At 41.4% G+C, this 19,090-nt stretch overlaps 1 protein-coding gene across 10 annotated transcripts in view; it reads left to right on the forward strand.

The window, feature by feature from the left end:
- Positions 1–19,090, forward strand: part of vti1a (vesicle transport through interaction with t-SNAREs 1A) — a 298,128-nt gene that overhangs the window by 15,573 nt on the left and 263,465 nt on the right. For all 10 annotated transcript variants that reach the window (XM_069899906.1, XM_069899899.1, XM_069899902.1 and 7 more), the window contains exon 3: positions 3,834–3,944. In XM_069899906.1, the coding sequence (XP_069756007.1) occupies positions 3,834–3,944 (111 nt within the window). The remainder of the gene's footprint in view (positions 1–3,833; positions 3,945–19,090) is intronic.

Consider the following 19,090-nt stretch of genomic DNA (forward strand, 5'->3'; position numbering starts at 1 on the left):
TGAAAATAGATGTGTTTGAAAGGTTGTTTATGCCTTATTTCTTGATCTCATAGTAGCTATCAAAGTGTGATACTGCATGGAAATGGGTCTTTTGTCCACCAGCTTTGAAGCACCTAGTTACATTGCCATGCTATTCTTCCTGCATACCCACCATCCCCATCTCTTCAGATTCTTGGCATTAACTCATTTAAGAGATCCAGATCAATGCAGGAGGGGTTTAAATCGGAGATCCCGATCAATGCAGAAGGAGAGGTTTAAATCCAGAGACCCCGACCGATGCAGAAGGAGCAGGTTTAAATCCGGAGACCCCGACCGATGCAGAAGGAGCAGGTTTAAATCCGGAGACCCCGACCGATGCAGAAGGAGCAGGTTTAAATCCGGAGACCCCGACCGATGCAGAAGGAGCAGGTTTAAATCCGGAGACCCCGACCGATGCAGAAGGAGCAGGTTTAAATCCGGAGACCCCGACCGATGCAGAAGGAGCAGGTTTAAATCCGGAGACCCCGACCGATGCAGAAGGAGCAGGTTTAAATCCGGAGACCCCGACCGATGCAGAAGGAGCAGGTTTAAATCCGGAGACCCCGACCGATGCAGAAGGAGCAGGTTTAAATCCGGAGACCCCGACCGATGCAGAAGGAGCAGGTTTAAATCCGGAGACCCCGACCGATGCAGAAGGAGCAGGTTTAAATCCGGAGACCCCGACCGATGCAGAAGGAGCAGGTTTAAATCCGGAGACCCCGACCGATGCAGAAGGAGCAGGTTTAAATCCGGAGACCCCGACCGATGCAGAAGGAGCAGGTTTAAATCCGGAGACCCACAAGATCACAGGAAAATTATGTAAACTCTGCATAGACAACATTGGAGGTCAGGATTGAATACAGATCGTACCATCCTTCAAATGAAGAAATTGCTACTTCTTTAATAGTCTTACTCTGCAGGATGGTAGACATTGTCTATGTGGACCTTGGCAAAATCTTTGTCAAGATCCCACATGGCATTCTGGACTAGAAAATAAGAATACATGGGATTAAGGGTGAGCTTGAGAATTGGATACAAAGTTGGTCTGGTGGTAGAAGGTGGAGAATGGTAGTACAGGTTTGCTTTTTAGATTAGAAGTCTGTGGCCATTGAAATGCAGTAGGAATAGGTTCTCAGTACGCTGTTGTTTTCCATCTGTAATCATAATTTAGTTAATCTGGGATATTGATCAAATGGGAAAGATATAATTTAACTTGGACAAGTACGAAGTGATGCACTTGGTGAAATGAAGATGTATACCTTGAATACCAGTGCCCTTGGGACTGTTGATGAACAAAGGGACCAAGGGCACGAATACATAGTTCCCTGACACAAGTATGCAGGATGATGAAGAAAGTGTATGACATGCTAAGGTACTGAATACAAGGGTTGGGATGTCTTACTGCAGTAGCACAAAATTCTGATAGGATTGCATTTGGAGGATTGTGTGCATTTCTGGTTGCCCTCTTAGAGGGTGTAGAAAAGATTCACTAGGATATTGACTGACTTGAATGGTGTATATTAGAGTGAAATATTTGATTGACTGGCACTGTTTTCTCTGGAGCTAGAGAAACTGAGGGATGAACTAATAGAGGTTAAGAAAATCATGAAGGATAGTTACAGTCTTTATCGTGGGGGAAGGGATCTAAAACTAGAGGGTATAGGCTCAAGGTGAGAGGAGAAAGATTTAAAGTGGATCTGAGGGGCTAGATTTTCCCACACAGAAACTGGTGGATATATGTAATGAGCTGCCAGAGGAAGGTATTTAAATCCGGAGATCCTGATCAATGCAGAAGGAGAGGTTTAAATCCGGAGATCCCGATCAACGCAGAAGGAGAGGTTTAAATCCGCAGATCCCGATCAACGCAGAAGGAGAGGTTTAAATCCGCAGATCCCGATCAACGCAGAAGGAGAGGTTTAAATCCGCAGATCCCGATCAACGCAGAAGGAGAGGTTTAAATCCGCAGATCCCGATCAACGCAGAAGGAGAGGTTTAAATCTGGAGATCCCGATCAATGCAGAAGGAGAGGTTTAAATCTGGAGATCCCGATCAACGCAGAAGGAGCAGGTATGACCTACAATAAGCCATCTCCCAGGCAAAGAGGAGATTCCGGATGAAAATGGAAACAACAAAGGACACCCGCCAGCTGTGGCAGGACCTAAATGCCATAACCTGCTACAAAACCACAACTGGTGCAGTAGCAGATGGCAAAGCCTCACTCCCAAAAGAACTCAGTCCCTTCTACACTGCATTTTTACCACAGAAACAGCGAAGAACCACTCCTCCGTACCCCCATGTCCCCTGATAATCCCACCCTGTCTGTATTCAAGGATGACATGCAAGCTACCCTCAGGAGAATGAATCTGAGGAAGGCATCTGGACAGAGTACCTGGCCGAGTATTAAAAATCTGTGCTGACCAATTTATCAATGTATTCACGGATATCTTCAACTTCTCATTCTGGCATCCACCAGTTTCAAACAGGCATCAATCATACCCAAGAAGAGTGTGGTAACCTGTCATAATGACTGTTGACCAGTAGCACTTACATCAGTGTTTTGAAAGACTGATGTTGAAGCATTCAACTCCTGTCTGAGCGGTGACATTCCAGTTCGCCTCGTGAAGCCACATGTCTATGGTGGAGGCTATCTCACTGGCTCTACACAAACCCCTGGAACTCCTGGACAGTAAAGCTGCATTCATCAGGGTCATCATCAACTACAAAATTGATCAGCAAACTCTTAAGACCTGGGATTTAATACATCATTGTGTAATTGGATGGTCCTACAGACCACAATCGGTGAAGATTGGTAAGAACATCTCCCCCACGATCTCCATGTGTACTGGCGCATGACAGGGCTGTGTTCTTAGTCCCTGCTCTACTCACTTTACACTTAGAACTGAGTGGCTCGGTCCGACAATGAGACATTCTACAAATTTGCCGATGATCCCACGGTCGGTAGAGGATTGTAGGAAGAAAGACCATCGTAGGAAGGAGATGGAGAACTTGGCTGAGTGGTGCACCAACAACAACCTTGCACTCAATGTCACCAAAACGTCATGGTTGGCTTCGGGGGTGGCATGGTTGGCCAACCCTGGAAAATTTCGAGTGGTGGTAAGTGTGTTGATTGTTGGGTCACCAATACCCCTGAGCATAAAGCTCTCCAAAAGGAAGTGAACATAGCCCAATACATCACAGGCTCTCAAGAACAACAACAGGGAATGGTGCTGTTGGAGAGCAGCAAGAATTATCAAGGATCCACACCATTTGTACCACTAGGTTCAGGATTAGGTCCTACCCCTCCACTATCAGACCTCAACAGCAATCTGATTCAAGGAATCATTTAAGGACTCTTACTTGTGCACTTTATTGATTTAAAAAAAAACAAAAAAAAAACTTCTTTCTGTATTGCACAGTCAGTTTGTTTACATATATATGCTATCTACAGTTTTTTTTTGCTCTACCAACAAGTGATTCCGCCTCGTCTGCAGGGAAAAGGATCTTCGGGTTGTATGTGATGTCATGTATGTTCTCTGACAATGAATCTGGGAGAAGTAGATGCAATTTCAATGTTTAACAGACATTGGGACAGATACACAAAAGCAAATGGAACTATCTTAAATAGGCATCCTGGTTGCATGCTTTATAACTGCAACTCTTTGCAGTGGAAATTACTTTTTAAAAACAAAACTTTGTACATTTAGAGAAATAGAGAATGGATGACTAGTGATTGGTTTTTGTTGTAGCTGAAATTGTTTTGCTTAAAAATAGTCTTACAGCAATGTTTCCCTTTCTTTATTCATCTTCCATAACAGCTAGAACAAATGGATCTTCAGGTACGTGAGATACCACTGCAGAGCCGTGGCCTATTCAGCAACCGAATGAAGAGTTACAAGCAGGAACTGACAAAGCTTGATCGGGACTTTGTAAGTTAACTTCTACTACTTATGGAGAAAATAAATGCACAAATGTCACCTCTTTAAGAAGATGAAACCTCTTGATATATTTGAATATTCAAAATTTTGCATAAGGATATGCAATTATTGCTAATCTGGTAGTGTTATTTTTAATTTGAAATTTGTATTTACTTTAGAGATACAGTGTGATAATAGGCCCTTCCGGTCCACGAGACTGCACCACCAAAATATGACCTAAAATCTTGTTTTATCTTGCCAAAAAGTTTTTGAAGTTTTTGTTTCCTTTCCATGATGTGAAGTTGGCATTCTTCTGATTTCAAACAGCAACATGTTCAGAAATGGGTAATGAACATTTCTCATGTCTTGTATATGTGCAAACAATAAATTGTGGTTTGTCCCATTCTGTGGCTTTCGGGTTGAATGTATATTACTTCATGAGATTTTCACAACCCAATTGGAATCAATATTTTTACTGGGCTTTACCAACATTATATTTTGCTTCCTTCAGTGCTATTGGAGTAGTTAATGAGAAGCTGGATTTTATATAGCTTGACTGAACAAGCAACACATGTTTTGTGAAATGAACATTTAAAAAAAAAAACTAAGTTCTCACAATCTGAAATAAAATTAGAACATTCTGAAAACACTGAGCAGGTCAGACATCATTTGTGGAAAGGAAACAGTTAATCTTTCATCAGAACTGGACAAAGTGTTATGATAAAAGATCCAGGACCTGAAATGTTTATCTTTTCACTGATGTTGCCTGAACTGCTAAATATTTGGCGGTTTTTTTTTTTGGTCTTGATACGAGATATCCTTCTGACATAAGACAGAGGCACACAACATCATCCTCTAATAAATGCAATGCTGGCAGTTTGCTGCTTTTAATGTCATTTTTTGGTAAAGTTATGAGGCATGCAGTCCTGAATGTGCTTGGTGTCCTAATGTATCAGGGGTGGCTAAACTTGCTTAACGTAAGAGCCACATATGCTAAACTTCAGATGTTTGAGAGCCGCAAGACATGTAAAAAAATTATATGCCCATTTTTACTCTTACATGCATATCTTGTAACAAGAATTTCATAAAGTATTAAGAAATATACGTAATTATATTTATTTATGTGGTTTTTAAAACCGTTAATTTGCAATACTTTCAATAATCAAAAAGTATATGTATAAATGCCAAATATTTTCAAAATCCTGACTGATTTTCTGTGGAAGTCTCTGCCCAAGGAAGTTGTAGAGTTTGCCTTATTAAACATACTTGTAACACAAGTCTGCAAGCTACACATTTGTGTCAAATTTGGCTTGTGAGCCATGATTTGGCCAGCCCTGTAATATACCTTGAATTCATTCAAAATAATCATCTTTTGAAAATTGCTTCCACACTGGATCTTTATCTTGAAACCATATTTCTGTAATTCTTGCCTCTTTAATTTTGCTCTATAACCTTGGCTATGTTTGGTTCTAAAACACTTGAATCGGAAACAATAGAAGTGGTGCTGGTGATCTCTGCATTCAGGCTTGGTAGGAAAATAGGTCAGAAAGCCACTATATGCTGTAAGAGGGACACATGATTTTTTTTTTGTGGAGTGCAATAGGTTGTTTATATTAATGTTTAGGATCGCAATGAACATGATTAGTAGATGACATCAAAATTGGTGGTTGTGTGAACACCTGAGATTGGATTTCCAAGTTTCAAGATCCAAGTGGAGGTTGTCCCCCTCTACCACCACCCTCCTCCACCTGGCAGAGCTTGTCTTCTAAATAAATTCTCCTTTAACTCATCTCACTTCCTCCATATCAAAGGAGTAGCCATGGGTACTTGCATGTGTCCCAGCTACACCTGCCTGTTTGTGGGTTTTGTGAAGCAATCCATGCTGCGAGACCTGTCAACTCTTTCGGTATATTGATGATTATGTCGGGGCTGCCTCATGCACCCACAATGAGCTTGTCAACTTCATTTGCCACGGCCAGCTTCTAGCCTGATCTCAAACTTACCTGGTCCATCTCCGACGACATTCTCCCCTTCCTGGATCTCTCTGTCGACATATATTACAAACCCACTAACTCTCACAACTATCTTGACTTCACTTCCTCACACCCTGACCCCTACAAGGATTCTATCCCCTTCTCTCAATTTCTCTGTCTCTGCCGCATCTGTTCCCAAGATGAGGCCTTCCAGTCCAGATCTTCCAAAATGTCAGCCTTATTCCACAAACATGACTTCCCTTCCACCACCATCAACTCAGCCCTTACCCGCATCTCCTCCATTTCCCACTCATCTGCCTTGGCCCCCACTGCCTCCAGATGCCACAAACATAGAATCCCCCTCATCTTCACCTACCACCCCACCAGCCTCTGCAACCAACACATTATCCTCTGGAATTTCCAGCATGTAACAGGATCCCACTACCAGACCTATCTTCCCCTCTCCACCCCTCTCTGCCTTCCATAGGGACCACTCCTTCTGTGAGGACCTCTCCTTCCGTGACTCCTTCATGTACTCATTCCTCCACACAAATCCCCTCTCCAGGCACCTTCCTTTGTAGCTGCTGGAGGTGCCACCCTTGCACCCACACCTCCTCCCTGGGGACCCAAACAGGCCTTTCATGTGAAGCAACACTTCACTTGTGTATCCCTTTGTGGCCTCCTCTACATCAGAGATACTGGGCACAGATTGGGAGATTGCTTCGCTTAGCACCTTTGCTCCATCTGCATCAGTGACAGAGACCTCCCAGAAGTAAACCATTTCAGTTCTGTGTCACACTCCTATACTCACATGTCTGTCCATGGCCTTGTTTTCTATCCCACCAAGACCACCTGCAAATTGGAGAAGCAACTCCTGATTTTCCATCTGGGCACTCCAGGCAGATGGCATTAACATCGACTTTTCCGTTTTCTGCTAACCTTTTCTCCCCTTTCCCTCCCTGTTCCCTTCCCCTGTCCCTCCCTCCCTTCCTCACCTATCACCTCCTACCTTTGCAACCACACCTCCCCCTACTTTTTTCCATACCTCGATGAAGGGCTCAACTCTGAAACATCAGTTATGTATTTTTGCTTTTGCTATATAAAGGACATTGTTTGACCTGCTGAGTTTCTCCAGCATTGTGTTTTTACATCAACCATAGTGTCGCTCGATTTTCGTGTTTTACTATCTAAATTTATAACCAGATCTAGATTGGCTTGGAAGGTGGGCCAAGGAATGGCAAGTGGAATTTAACTCTGAGTGAGTGAAGTATTGATCTTTGATTAGTCAAACTAGGGTAGGACCTGCACATAAATGTAAATGGAAAGTGCTATGGAATAGAGAAAACTAGTTCCAAGAAAGTGGCAACCCAAGTGAACAGGGTGGGGTACTGAGTACTAAAGTTGGGACCTTGTGATGCAGCCGAACAAGGCATTGGTGCAACCCCATGCTTGGAGTACTTTGCAGTTCTGGGTTAATAAGTTGGAAGGGTGCAGAAAATAATCACCGAGCGGGCTGCAGCCTAGACTGAGCAGACGAGGTCTTTCTTCCCAGGAGCTTGAGGCTAAGGAGGGACGTTTCAGAGAGGCAAAAGTGAATGTTCACCGTATTTTCCCAAGAGTAGATGATTCGACAACTAGAGGTTTAAGATGAGAGGGGAGGGATTTAAAGAGGGATCTGAGATGCAACGTTGTCGACACGGAAACTACTTGGAATGAGCTACCTGAGAAAGCTACTGAAGTGGGTACAACTATGACATTTTAAAAGACATTTGGACAGATATATAGACAACGGGATTAGAAGGATATGGACCAAGTGGAGACAAATGGGACTGGCCCATAATTCCAATTTGGACTGGATGGGATTATCAGATTTCCTTTATCTATTTAGTTTTAGTCGTGGCTAAGAAATGTATAGCACTTACTTGGAAAGATAAAAATATATTAACTTTAGATAAGTGGTATTTGGAGATGAAGTTCTGTTTGACTATGGAAAGGACATCTTTTTCAATTCAGGATAAGATGTCTTTTTATAAGTTAAAGTGGACTCCGTTTGCTAATTATATGCATTTAAGTTTGATTTAAATATATGTTTAAGCGTGATATTTTAGTATTGATAAAAAATTTTTTGTTGTTAGAATTTTTTTTTAGGTTAAGTTTTATCTTTTTTTTGTAAGTGGGTATTTTTTTTCCATATATAATGTTAATTTTATTAACTCTTCACTCTTTATTTTGGGGGTGGGGCTGGACTAATTTTAAGTTAGATTACTAATATTGTGTTACAGTAAACGGGGGGGGGGTTATTTTGTGTAGTTTTCTGATGTAATATTGTTATCATACCATTTTAATTTTTTTTAAATTTTTCTTTAAATGTAATTCTCTATTGTATTCATGTTATAAAATTTTAAATAAAGTCTTCAATTTGGACTGGATGGACGAGTTTGGGCTGAAGGGTCTTTTCCATGCTCAGTAAATTTGTGAACCTTTTTTAGGTATTCTTTAGATTGTGTTTGTTGAAGCTGGGTTCGGGATGACCTGGAATGAGATTGGATTTTCTCTATTACATTAATAGTGACAGTGGCTGGAGGGAACCATGTGTTAACAGCTCTCTGCTACAAGGTGGGATTGTGTAGATTCCATTATTTCAGTCAAAGGTAGTAATACTTTGTTTAAAGAATTAGGATCTGAGTCATTACCTGGTTAGATAAGCAGTGAGGTAATTTACCCGTTTTCCATAATACTCACTGAAATTTAGTGTTAATTGTGTGACTCGGTAACTTTTTTTTGCTTCATCATCTTATTTGGGATGTTTGCCCTTTCCCTATAAATTCATTTGAAAATGCACATAATTGTGATGTTCCCCATGTTTTTATAATAATCTTTAACAAATCAAAATATTACTAACATCTCGTGATTTTAATGATTACCAGAATGGTAGAAAACCAGTTGTTTTTTTAAACTTTTTTTTGATGGATTTCTGCCCATTAAAAATATATGTGCAATGTTCAATGTTGGGAGAAGTCTCAAAAAAAGGCAGCAAGGGTGTAAAACATTTTTATCATCTTTTATGATTTAAAAAAAAAATGTAATTGTTACAAATTTCCAAAAATTACTTTAACTTATTTTAATTGAAACTTGTTCCTATGAAAACGTCTAGAATTTTGGCTTTTTTGATTGTTTTCTGGACTGCAATGTAATTTCCTAGTTAATTATTTCTGTGCCAGAGCAGGAGGGTGCTAGCCACATGAAGATGTATGTTGTGTCGGTAACTTTTTCGATCATAATAACATATTGCTGCAAAGGTGAAGATTAAATTATTGGAACCAGTTGGCAAACAATCAACAATGAAGTTTTAAAAGGCATGTCATTTGGAGGTTAGTTCTGTCATGTGGTGTTTTGCGTCATATTCGGTGTGGCTGACTATATCTGCTTGTTCTAAGGTGTTAATGACGCTTCTCTCGGTGATCTCCTGATTTATTGGTCTGCCATTGCAGACCAAACTTGGGCTAAGAATTGGATGGCTTGTTGGACGCATGCTATTTTTGAATGTGTCGGCAGCAATGAAGTTGCTCTTGCTTGGATTTTAAGGTTTGATAGCTGGTTGTGAATGAGAATGATCCTCACTAGGTGGCAGTGTTTTCAAGTATTGCCACTAAACTATATTTTTCATTTTGATTATTTCCTTTTTTTTTTGCCCAAAGGATACCATTGTAAAATGGCAACTTTCCCTGTTACCTGTTTATATTTAAAGATGAGCCCTTTAGATCCAAACTGTGAATAATAGTAATAAATAATAATAGTAATAAATAATAATAGTAATAAATAATAATACAGTGATAATTAATATGAATACAATTTTAGTGGCCAAAGTGTCTCTTTGTGGGGCCCCATAAATGTGCACAATAAAGTCTTGAGGTAGCATGCAGGGTCTGCCTTTAATCTATCATGCATAAATCTCAATGAAGGGAGTCTCAAAAGTGCAAATTTCTGGGTTAAAAGCAAAGTGGTAAAACTATCAGTTAATTTGATCCACTGGGCTTTCCATGTTGCTGATCCAAATAGCATCTCAGGATTTCAAATGGGCGTTCACTTCCATTTAGTCAAGAAAGATTGAGGGCCTGTTTGAAGTCATGACTGCTGTTATCTTCAGCTTGTGCTGTCCAACGTCTCCCAGTTTGTGCCATCATCTGGTTTCACCTTAGCAATGAACTGATCTACAATCCTTACAGAGAGACTGTAAATTGGAAGGATTTTTTGATTCTCAGCATTTCAACATTGTACATAATTAATATATTTTTTAAAACATACATTTTTAAGGATTTGGGCTTTTAAAACCGTAAACATTGTGATTAACTTTAGAAATTGAGAATCTTTTGATCTTAATGTTGAGTTCATTAAAGATGTTAAACTATATTCATTTTGTTCTCAAAAAAAGAAAATTTTCTTTGGCCTGTTATTATTGATCTTTAGTTTTTATTTGCTTATTTTAATTTTTGTAAAGTGTTTTTGGCTCTGCAATATACTAAATTTTTCTCAAGTTTTAATATTTACATTTTAAATTTAAATACAGTACAACTCCGATTATCTGAAATGGTTGGGACTGGGCCTATTTTGGATAAACGTTTTTTTTGGAGAACTAGTCATTTTTTTAAAAAACAGCCCAGTAGCAACAGCAAATCACTTGTAACAGTGTTTAAACAACAACAAACAACAAGGGAAGGCTTTTTAAGCTTTAAAATAATGTTTAATACTCACCCAAAAATGCTGGCTGCTATCCGAGGCCTGAGGTTCCCGCTCCTGCTGCTGGGAGTCCGAGGTCCCTGGTCAGTTCTGCTCTGAAAATTTTTGATAAATAAGGATTTCTGATTTGTTTCGGATATCCTCATTTATCTGAAATGTTTAAAAAATTTCAGATAATTGAGGATTTTGGAGAATCCGATTTTGGAAATCAGAGTTGTACTGTATTAAAACTTGAGATTTCCTGATTGTACCTCTTCAGTAGCGGTTGACTTTTGTTGGCAAACAGAAATATGGCTGGCATATTAATTGAACTATTGTTTGAAATAAATTGGTAAATGATGATACAAAATCTCCATAAAAGTCTGGAAAACCTTTGAAGTTCTGGGGAGCCAGTATGGAGAAGAGGAAATTAATGATCCATTTTGTTTTGTGTCTGATTTATAATGATGATGAGTTTATTTTCATACTCAGAATTTTATGTGCATCAAAATTCTTTCTTGTTGCAGCCAAACAAGTACAGTAAAACCTCTGCCTATCCTGCACCTAAGGGGATTGGTAAATGTCAGATAAGTTGAACTTTCCAGTTGCTTGAGATTGCGTGTTGAGTGATTGGCAAACCAACTGTAAGGGGATGCCAATTTTAAACTTTGTATTTTTTTTTTAAACCTATTAATTTTCCACATTTTTGGCAGTTGTTTGAGGCTGCCAGTTGCTTGAATTCTAGATAACGGGGATTTTACTGTACTTTGTTTTAAAAAAAAAAATCAACTTCAGTTGCATATTCTAAATTACAGAATGGAAATAGATAATAAATATGTAAATAAATACAAAAGATAGCTCAATTTACAGTAGTGCAAGAAAGAAAAGTGGCATTTCATTTGTGTTGGCAGGACTTTTTGTGGTGGTGAGATAATTTGATTTTGGTGGGAGAGATTCAAGAGCCTGACAGCTGTTGGAACAAAACTGATCTTGATCTTGAACTTGAAGCTTCTGTACCTTCCTCCCAAAGGTAATAGTGAGAAGAGGTTGTGACTTGAGTTATTTATGATATTGGCTGCCATCCTGAGGCAGCGCTTCACATAGATGTCTTCAGTGGAGTCTGGAGCTTGTGACAGATTTGGCTATGTTTGTTACCTTCTGCATTCAAATTACCAAACCAGTCCATAAAGCAATCAGCCAGTGTACTTTTCACAGTGCATCTATATAAGTTTGATAGAGTGTTTGTTAACATGCCAAACCTCCTCAGACTTCATAAAAGTAGTGGCGTGGCTGTGTTGTCTTCATGGTTGCCTTGGTGTGCTGGCACCAGGAGTGGTCTGTGGACTCTCATGAAGTACTGTTGTTACTGATTATAGTTACGTATGAACTTTGTCTCGATTGTTAGAATGCTGAAGCTTCATGTTAGTAGAATTGATCAAACAGATAAAAATATAAAGAAATGGAATTTGGATTATTTACTCAGACGTACCAGTCACCGGTAATGATACTTGAACAGGACACTCAAGAGACTGCAGATGTTGGAATATGGAGCAAAAACAATCTGAGATGCTTGAAGTATTGCTCTTCAGAGAGTGACTGTAGCTGGACTGAATGACTACCGTCCACTGGCACTAACCTCCGCATTCAGGAAATGCTTTGAGCAACTGGTGATGGAGCACATCAAAGCACACCTAACAGCAACAATGGACCCATTGCAGTTTGCCTATTGCCCAATCCAATCCACAGACGATGCAATGGTCCTGACCTTCCACTCTCTCCTGACCCACCTAGAGAACAATGTTTCACACACCAGGCTGTTCTTCATTCATTTCAACACGGCATTCAACACCATCATACTTCAGAGGCAGGTGGATAAACTGTCCTCACTGGGGCTCAGACCACTCTTGGCAACTGGATCCTGGACTTCTTGATTGAAAGACCATAATCTGTCTGGGTTGGCTGCAAAACATCAAGCCCCATCACACTGAACACTGGCGCACCTCAGGGCTGCGGGCTCAACCTGCTACTATTCATGCTGTTAACTCATAGCTGTACTGCCAAGTACAGCTCCAACAGAATCATTAAGTTTGCAAATGATGCAATCGTAATTTGCCTCATTGGTATCAGTGATGAGTCGGCTTACAGAAAGGGGATGGAAGGCTTGTACAGTGATGCAAGAGCAACAGCCTTAGTCTCAACGTGGGCAAGACAAAGATGATGATTCTGAACTTCAGGAGGACGAAGGACCACTCCCTCACTATATATCAGTAGCTCCGACATAGAGACAATGGGGAGCACAAAGTTCCTTAGTGTCCAGCTTATCCTGGACCCAGAACATCTCCCCATTAGTTAGGAAGAGGCAGCAGAACCTACACTTCCTAAGGAGATTGAGGAGGGGGAAGGCAAGCGATCATCGCAGAGTGGCGTGGCTGCATCGCAGAGTGGCGTGGCTGCATCGCAGAGTGGCGTGGCTGCATCGCAGAGTGGCGTGGCTGCATCGCAGAGTGGCGTGGCTGCATCGCAGAGTGGCGTGGCTGCATCGCAGAGTGGCGTGGCTGCATCGCAGAGTGGCGTGGCTGCATCGCAGAGTGGCGTGGCTGCATCGCAGAGTGGCGTGGCTGCATCGCAGAGTGGCGTGGCTGCATCGCAGAGTGGCGTGGCTGCATCGCAGAGTGGCGTGGCTGCATCGCAGAGTGGCGTGGCTGCATCGCAGAGTGGCGTGGCTGCATCGCAGAGTGGCGTGGCTGCATCGCAGAGTGGCGTGGCTGCATCGCAGAGTGGCGTGGCTGCATCGCAGAGTGGCGTGGCTGCATCGCAGAGTGGCGTGGCTGCATCGCATCAGATTGGAGCTCATTGTGAAGGGTGATTTAAAACTGCTGAGAAAATCACTGAGGTCTCCCTTCCTTCTATTGACAATCCACAGTGAGCATTGCTTAAGGAGGGCTTGGAAAATCATCGAGGACCCTGCCATCAGGCCCACAATATGTTTAAGACACTATCCTCAAGGAAGAGATACAGGAGCATAACCAGGACTGCCAGGCTGGGAAACAATTTCTTCATGCAGAGAGTGAGACTGTTGAACAATCCTAGAAACCTGTAAATTATTTTGAAATGTATTTATTTTGGGTCGCTATGTACATACTGCATGTCTTTTGCATATTGGGTGTATAGTGTTTGGTGTGTGTGAAATATGGGCCACAGATGCGCGGTTTTGTCAGGTTGTATATGTACAATTAAATGACAGTAAACTTGAACTTGATGTGATGAAGATATTACTGTTATGGTGTAAGATTCAGATTTATTGTCAGAACATACATGACATCATATACAACCCTAAGGTTCTTTTTCTTGCGGGTGAGGCAGAATTACCACTTATTGGCAGTAAAAATAAACTGTACTCAATGTGCACATATGAAGAAATGTAAACAAACTGCAATGTAGAAAGAAAAAAAATCAATAAAGTGCAAAAGTAAGAGCCGAGATATGAATCCCGGATTGAGTTTGCCATTGAGGAGTCTGATGGTGGAGGGGTAGCAGCTGTTCCTGAACCTGGTGGTGCGAGTCCTGGGACATCTGTACCTTTTTTTTTGTTGGTAGCAGTGAGAATGGAGTGTGCGCTAGATGACGTGGATCCTGATAATTGCTGTTGCTCTCTGACGGCAGCTTTCCCTGGAGATGTTCTTGATGGTGGGAAGATGTTCTGGCTGGTCCCCTATGTTTTGCAGGGCTCTGATGCTGCAGCAGCATACTTTCCACCAGCACACCTCTAGAAATTTGCCAGGGTTGCTGATGTCGTATCAAACCTCCGCCAACTCCTGAGGAATTAGAGGTGCGAATGTGCTTTCTTCATGATGCCATTAATGTGCTGGATACAGGAAAGATCCCCTGAGATAGCGACTCGCAAGGACTTATTTGCTCACGCTTTCCACCTCTGATTTCCCCCCAATGATCACTGGATCATACACTCTGGTTTTCTCTTCCTGAAATCAGCCATCAACTCCTAGGTCTCGGTGACCTTAAGTGTGAGGTTGTTGGTGCACCATTCAACCAAGATTTCAGTCTCCCTCCTGTATGCTGATTCATCACCCCTTTTCATACAGCCCACATCAGTAAATTTAAGGTATTTCTGTACTGATCGACACCATCATAGGTGTAAAGTGAGTAGTGCAGGGGGTGAACAACACAGCCCTGTGGTTTTGCAGTACTGATGGAGATTGTGGAGGAGATGTTCTTACCAACCCTCACTGATTGTGGTCTGGAAGTGAGGAAGCCCAGGATCCAACTACATGATGCTTGGATTATACAGTATTAGGTTGGAAAATCAAGGATTTTGATCCAGTAAAGGCATGTGAAATTTTGATCCTGTTCAAGAAGTCTTGGTGAGTTGTCGCAGTGGATCCCTATAAACTCTGTACATCGCAGCCATGCTGGTTATGGAGGAAGTGAATGCTTGAGGTGGTGGATGAGGTGTCAGACAAGCCTTTGCCCTGGTTGGTTGATATTGAAATTGCATTAATTCAGGCCAATGGAGAGTGTTCGACTACCGGTTTGATTTGTGCAGATGGTGGTCTCTGATCTGTCCTTTATAAGCATGATATTTAATTGTCTGGTCCAGTTAAGTGCCTGGTCAACAGGAGGCTTCATGACGTTGACTTTAGGAATTTAAAATTTTTATAATTTTAATTTGAGACATACAGCATGGTTGGTTAGCAGGCCCTTTTGGCCCATGAGCTTGTGTCCCATTGACTTACACCCCAGTAGGTTTTGAATGGTGGGAGGAAACCAGAGAGCCCAGAGGAAACCCACGCAGACACGGGGAGAATCTATAAACTCCTTACAGATAGCGTTGAATTTGAATCCAGTGGGTGGTGCTGTCACATTGTTGCGCTAACCACTACACTAAACTGTGTCGCCACGTGGCAGGAACACTGTAATCTACCAACGAATTGTGGTATGCTTTCTGTTGTTCAAGATGAACATGGCTTACACAGTGTACTGCTTGTCAGCTGATCAAGGATTTCCAGCAACCAGGCCTAGTTTACATAATTTTTTGAAAGGTTCAGACACTAGAGGTGAAACCCATTTAAGATCTCCCCATTTCTTTTGCCTCCATACATACCTGACCACTCTGATCTTTGAGGGACCAATTTTGTCCCTTACTATCCTTTTGCTCTGAATAGAACTGAGGAAACGCTTAGGATTTTTTTTCCTTCTCATTTTCGGCCAAAAAATCCTCATGACTTCTTTTGGCCTTCCTGATTTCTTGAGGTTTCTCTTGAAATTTTTTATATTCCTCAATAACCTCATTTGCTCTGTGTTGCCTATACCTGCTACATACCTCTCCTTCCGAACTAGATCCCCAATATCCCTGGAAACCCAAGGTTCCTTATGCCTGCTAATTTTGCCTTTAATCCTGACAAGAACACACAAACTCTGTACTCTCAAATTGTCACCTTTTGAAGGACTTGTACTTACCTCGCACATTCTTGCCCAAAAACAATTTCTCCCAATCCACACATTCTGGATCCTTTCACCAAAACATCGTTCCTCTCATCCCACTGATTTGCACCCATTCCGTAACCCTCCAGACCTCTCCCATCCATGTATCTATCCAATTTATTCTTAAAACTAGTGAACCCACATTTACCATGTCAGATGGCAGCTCGTTCCACACTCCTTCCACTCTCTGAGAAGTTCCCCCTAATGTTTTCCTTAAACGTGTTTATCTCTCCTAATCTAAGTGGAAAAAACTTACTTGCATTTACTCTGAGTAAACCTCCATCAAGTCTCCCTTCATTCTTCTACGGTCTAAGGAATAAAGTCCTAACCTGTTTAATCTTTCCCTGTAACTCAACTCCTGCAGACTCGGCAACATCCTAGTAAATCTTTTCTGCACTCTTTCAATCTTACTGATATCCTTCCTTTGGTTTGGCAACCAGAACTGCACACAAGATTCCAAATTTGGGCTCACCAATGTCTTACACAAACTCACCATATCATCCCAACTCCTATACTCAGTACTTTGGCTAAGATGCCGAAAGCTTTCTTCACAACCCTGTCTACCTGTGATGCCACTTTCAGGGAATTATGTATCTGTATTCCTGGATCCCTTGTTCCTGTGCATTCTCACTTTTACGATGTATGTCCTACCTATGTTTGTCCTTTCAAAATGCAACACCTCACACTGTCTGCATTAAATTCCATCTGCCATTTTCTGTCCCTATTTTCCAGTTGGTCCAGATCCCCTTGAAAGCCTTCCTTGCTGTCCACAATGCCTCCAATCTTAGTGTCATCAGCAAATTTGCTGATCCAATTTACCGCATTATCATCCAGATCATTGATATAGAATTCAAGCAATGGTCCCAGCACTGATCCCTGAGGTCCACCACTAATCACTGGCCTCCCATATGAGAAGCAATCATCCACTACCACTCCGTCTTCTCCCATTCAGCCAATTTTAAATCCAGTTAACAATCTCTCCTAGTGTCTGAACCTTCTGAACTAACCTCCCACATGGGACCTTGTGGAAAAACCTTACTAAAGCCCATGTAGACAACATCTATGGCTTTTCCTTCATCTACTTTCTTGGTAACCTCATTTAAAAAAAATATTGAAACTAGTGACATTATGATCACCTACCCAAAACGTTCTGCACATACTTTGTCACCTCATGTCTCCCATTCCCTAATAGGAGAACCAGTATTGCACTCTCTCTTGTTGGTACCTCTATATATTGATTTAGAAACCGTATCCAAAGTGGTATTCTTGTTATTGATGGGAATGGCCACTGGGGTGCCCTGAACTGCCTGCCTGTTCCCTTTCCCTCTCCTGACTGTCATCCATCTACTCTTCTCCTGCCTCCTAGGTGTGATAATGTTCTTTGTAATTTTTGTCTCTCACCCCCTCCCGAATGATCCAGAATTCTTCCAACTCTAGCTCCAATTCCTTGACTCAGTTTGTCAGGATCCGCAGCTGGATGCACTTCTCGCAATTGAAGTCATCAGGGATACTGTTGGCTTCCATGATGACCTTTATTCTGCAAGAGGAGCATTTCCCTGCCTTGGCTGCCATTCCCATTGTCTATGACGAGAGGAAAAAATATCTGATATATAAATCCTGCCCTTGCATGTGCCTATCTGTTGAATCCTTTTTGATCTTCGAATAGGGTAGCCCTTTCTTACTTCAATTCCTGCACCACCAGCCTCTTCTCGACGAAGCACCTCGAGCCAAAGCCTTTCCATTCTGTCCACTCCTTCGACGATAGTGGAATGTTTTACCTCAATTCCAACAGATTTCAATTTTATTGGATTCTTTATTATTACATGAGAAGCAAAAGTTGCCTCAGTGTCGTACACTGTCTTGATGTCATCTGGAATTCAACTCTTTCTTTCAAAGTTTGGACAAGAATTGGGATGAGGTCGTGGACTAATTAGTCCATATGGAATCCAAGCAGAGCATTTGTAAGTACCATTTTATGCTTGCCTTCAATTTAAAAATTGATTGACTGATGGAGGTATTAATTGGCCTGAATTATGATTTACCCTGCATTTCTAAAGCACACTTTAGAAAATTTCAGTTTTGTTGGGCAGTTGTCATTATTGTAACTCCAAAACAACAGGTTGGATTGAGTAATAGAACTCAGCATCAGGATTTATTGTCATGAACAAGTCACAAAATTCATTGTTTCGCAGCAGCGTCACAGGGAAAACATTCATATAAACCACCTTATAACAATAATTCCAAAATAATGCACATTATCTTGTTCTTTGGTTCATTGATCATTCAGGCAGTGGGCAAGAAACTGCCCTTGTTCCTCATGTTTAGGCTTCTGTACCTTTTTCCCAATGGCCTGGGTGCTGGGGGTCCTTGAGGATAGAGGCTGCTTTTTTTTTAAAGACATTACCTCTTGTAGAAGTCATCAATGGAGTGAACTCTGGTGCCTGTGATGCCGCAGGGTGATTTAACATCTCTTGTGAGTTTTTTTTTCTTGAGCATTGGCTCCTCTGTACCAGACATTGATGCAACCAGCCAGAATGCTCTCCATGGAACACGGTTTAGAAGTTTTTGAGAGTCTTCAATGACATACTGAACCGTTCCTTGCCTGTTCTTTCACCAAATGAGCTGTGGCTGAATGAAAAACAAGCTGGGGAATAAACTTAAGGATTTTGGTGGAACGTTATACTGCTGATGCCCAGAGTGTCTTGTGGATACTGTTAGGTAAAAACATCATGAGCTGGGAACGTAGAAGGAGTCACCCAGTGCTGGGCCATAACAAGATGCAGTTGTGACCTTGTACTCTCAAGATAAGAGTGGGGATGACAAATTGATGTGCAGGAAGCTAGCAGAGAAGGATAGAAACAGTTTATTCATTGGACAATGTCATGGTATGATAATTTACTAAGTACGTCTCCTAAGGTATAAAAAAAACACCACTTGCTGATAACGGCAGAATGCGCCTTCTCCAACTAA

The sequence above is a fragment of the Narcine bancroftii genome, chromosome 10 (assembly GCF_036971445.1).
Source record: "Narcine bancroftii isolate sNarBan1 chromosome 10, sNarBan1.hap1, whole genome shotgun sequence".
In the NCBI taxonomy this organism is placed as follows: domain Eukaryota; kingdom Metazoa; phylum Chordata; class Chondrichthyes; order Torpediniformes; family Narcinidae; genus Narcine; species Narcine bancroftii.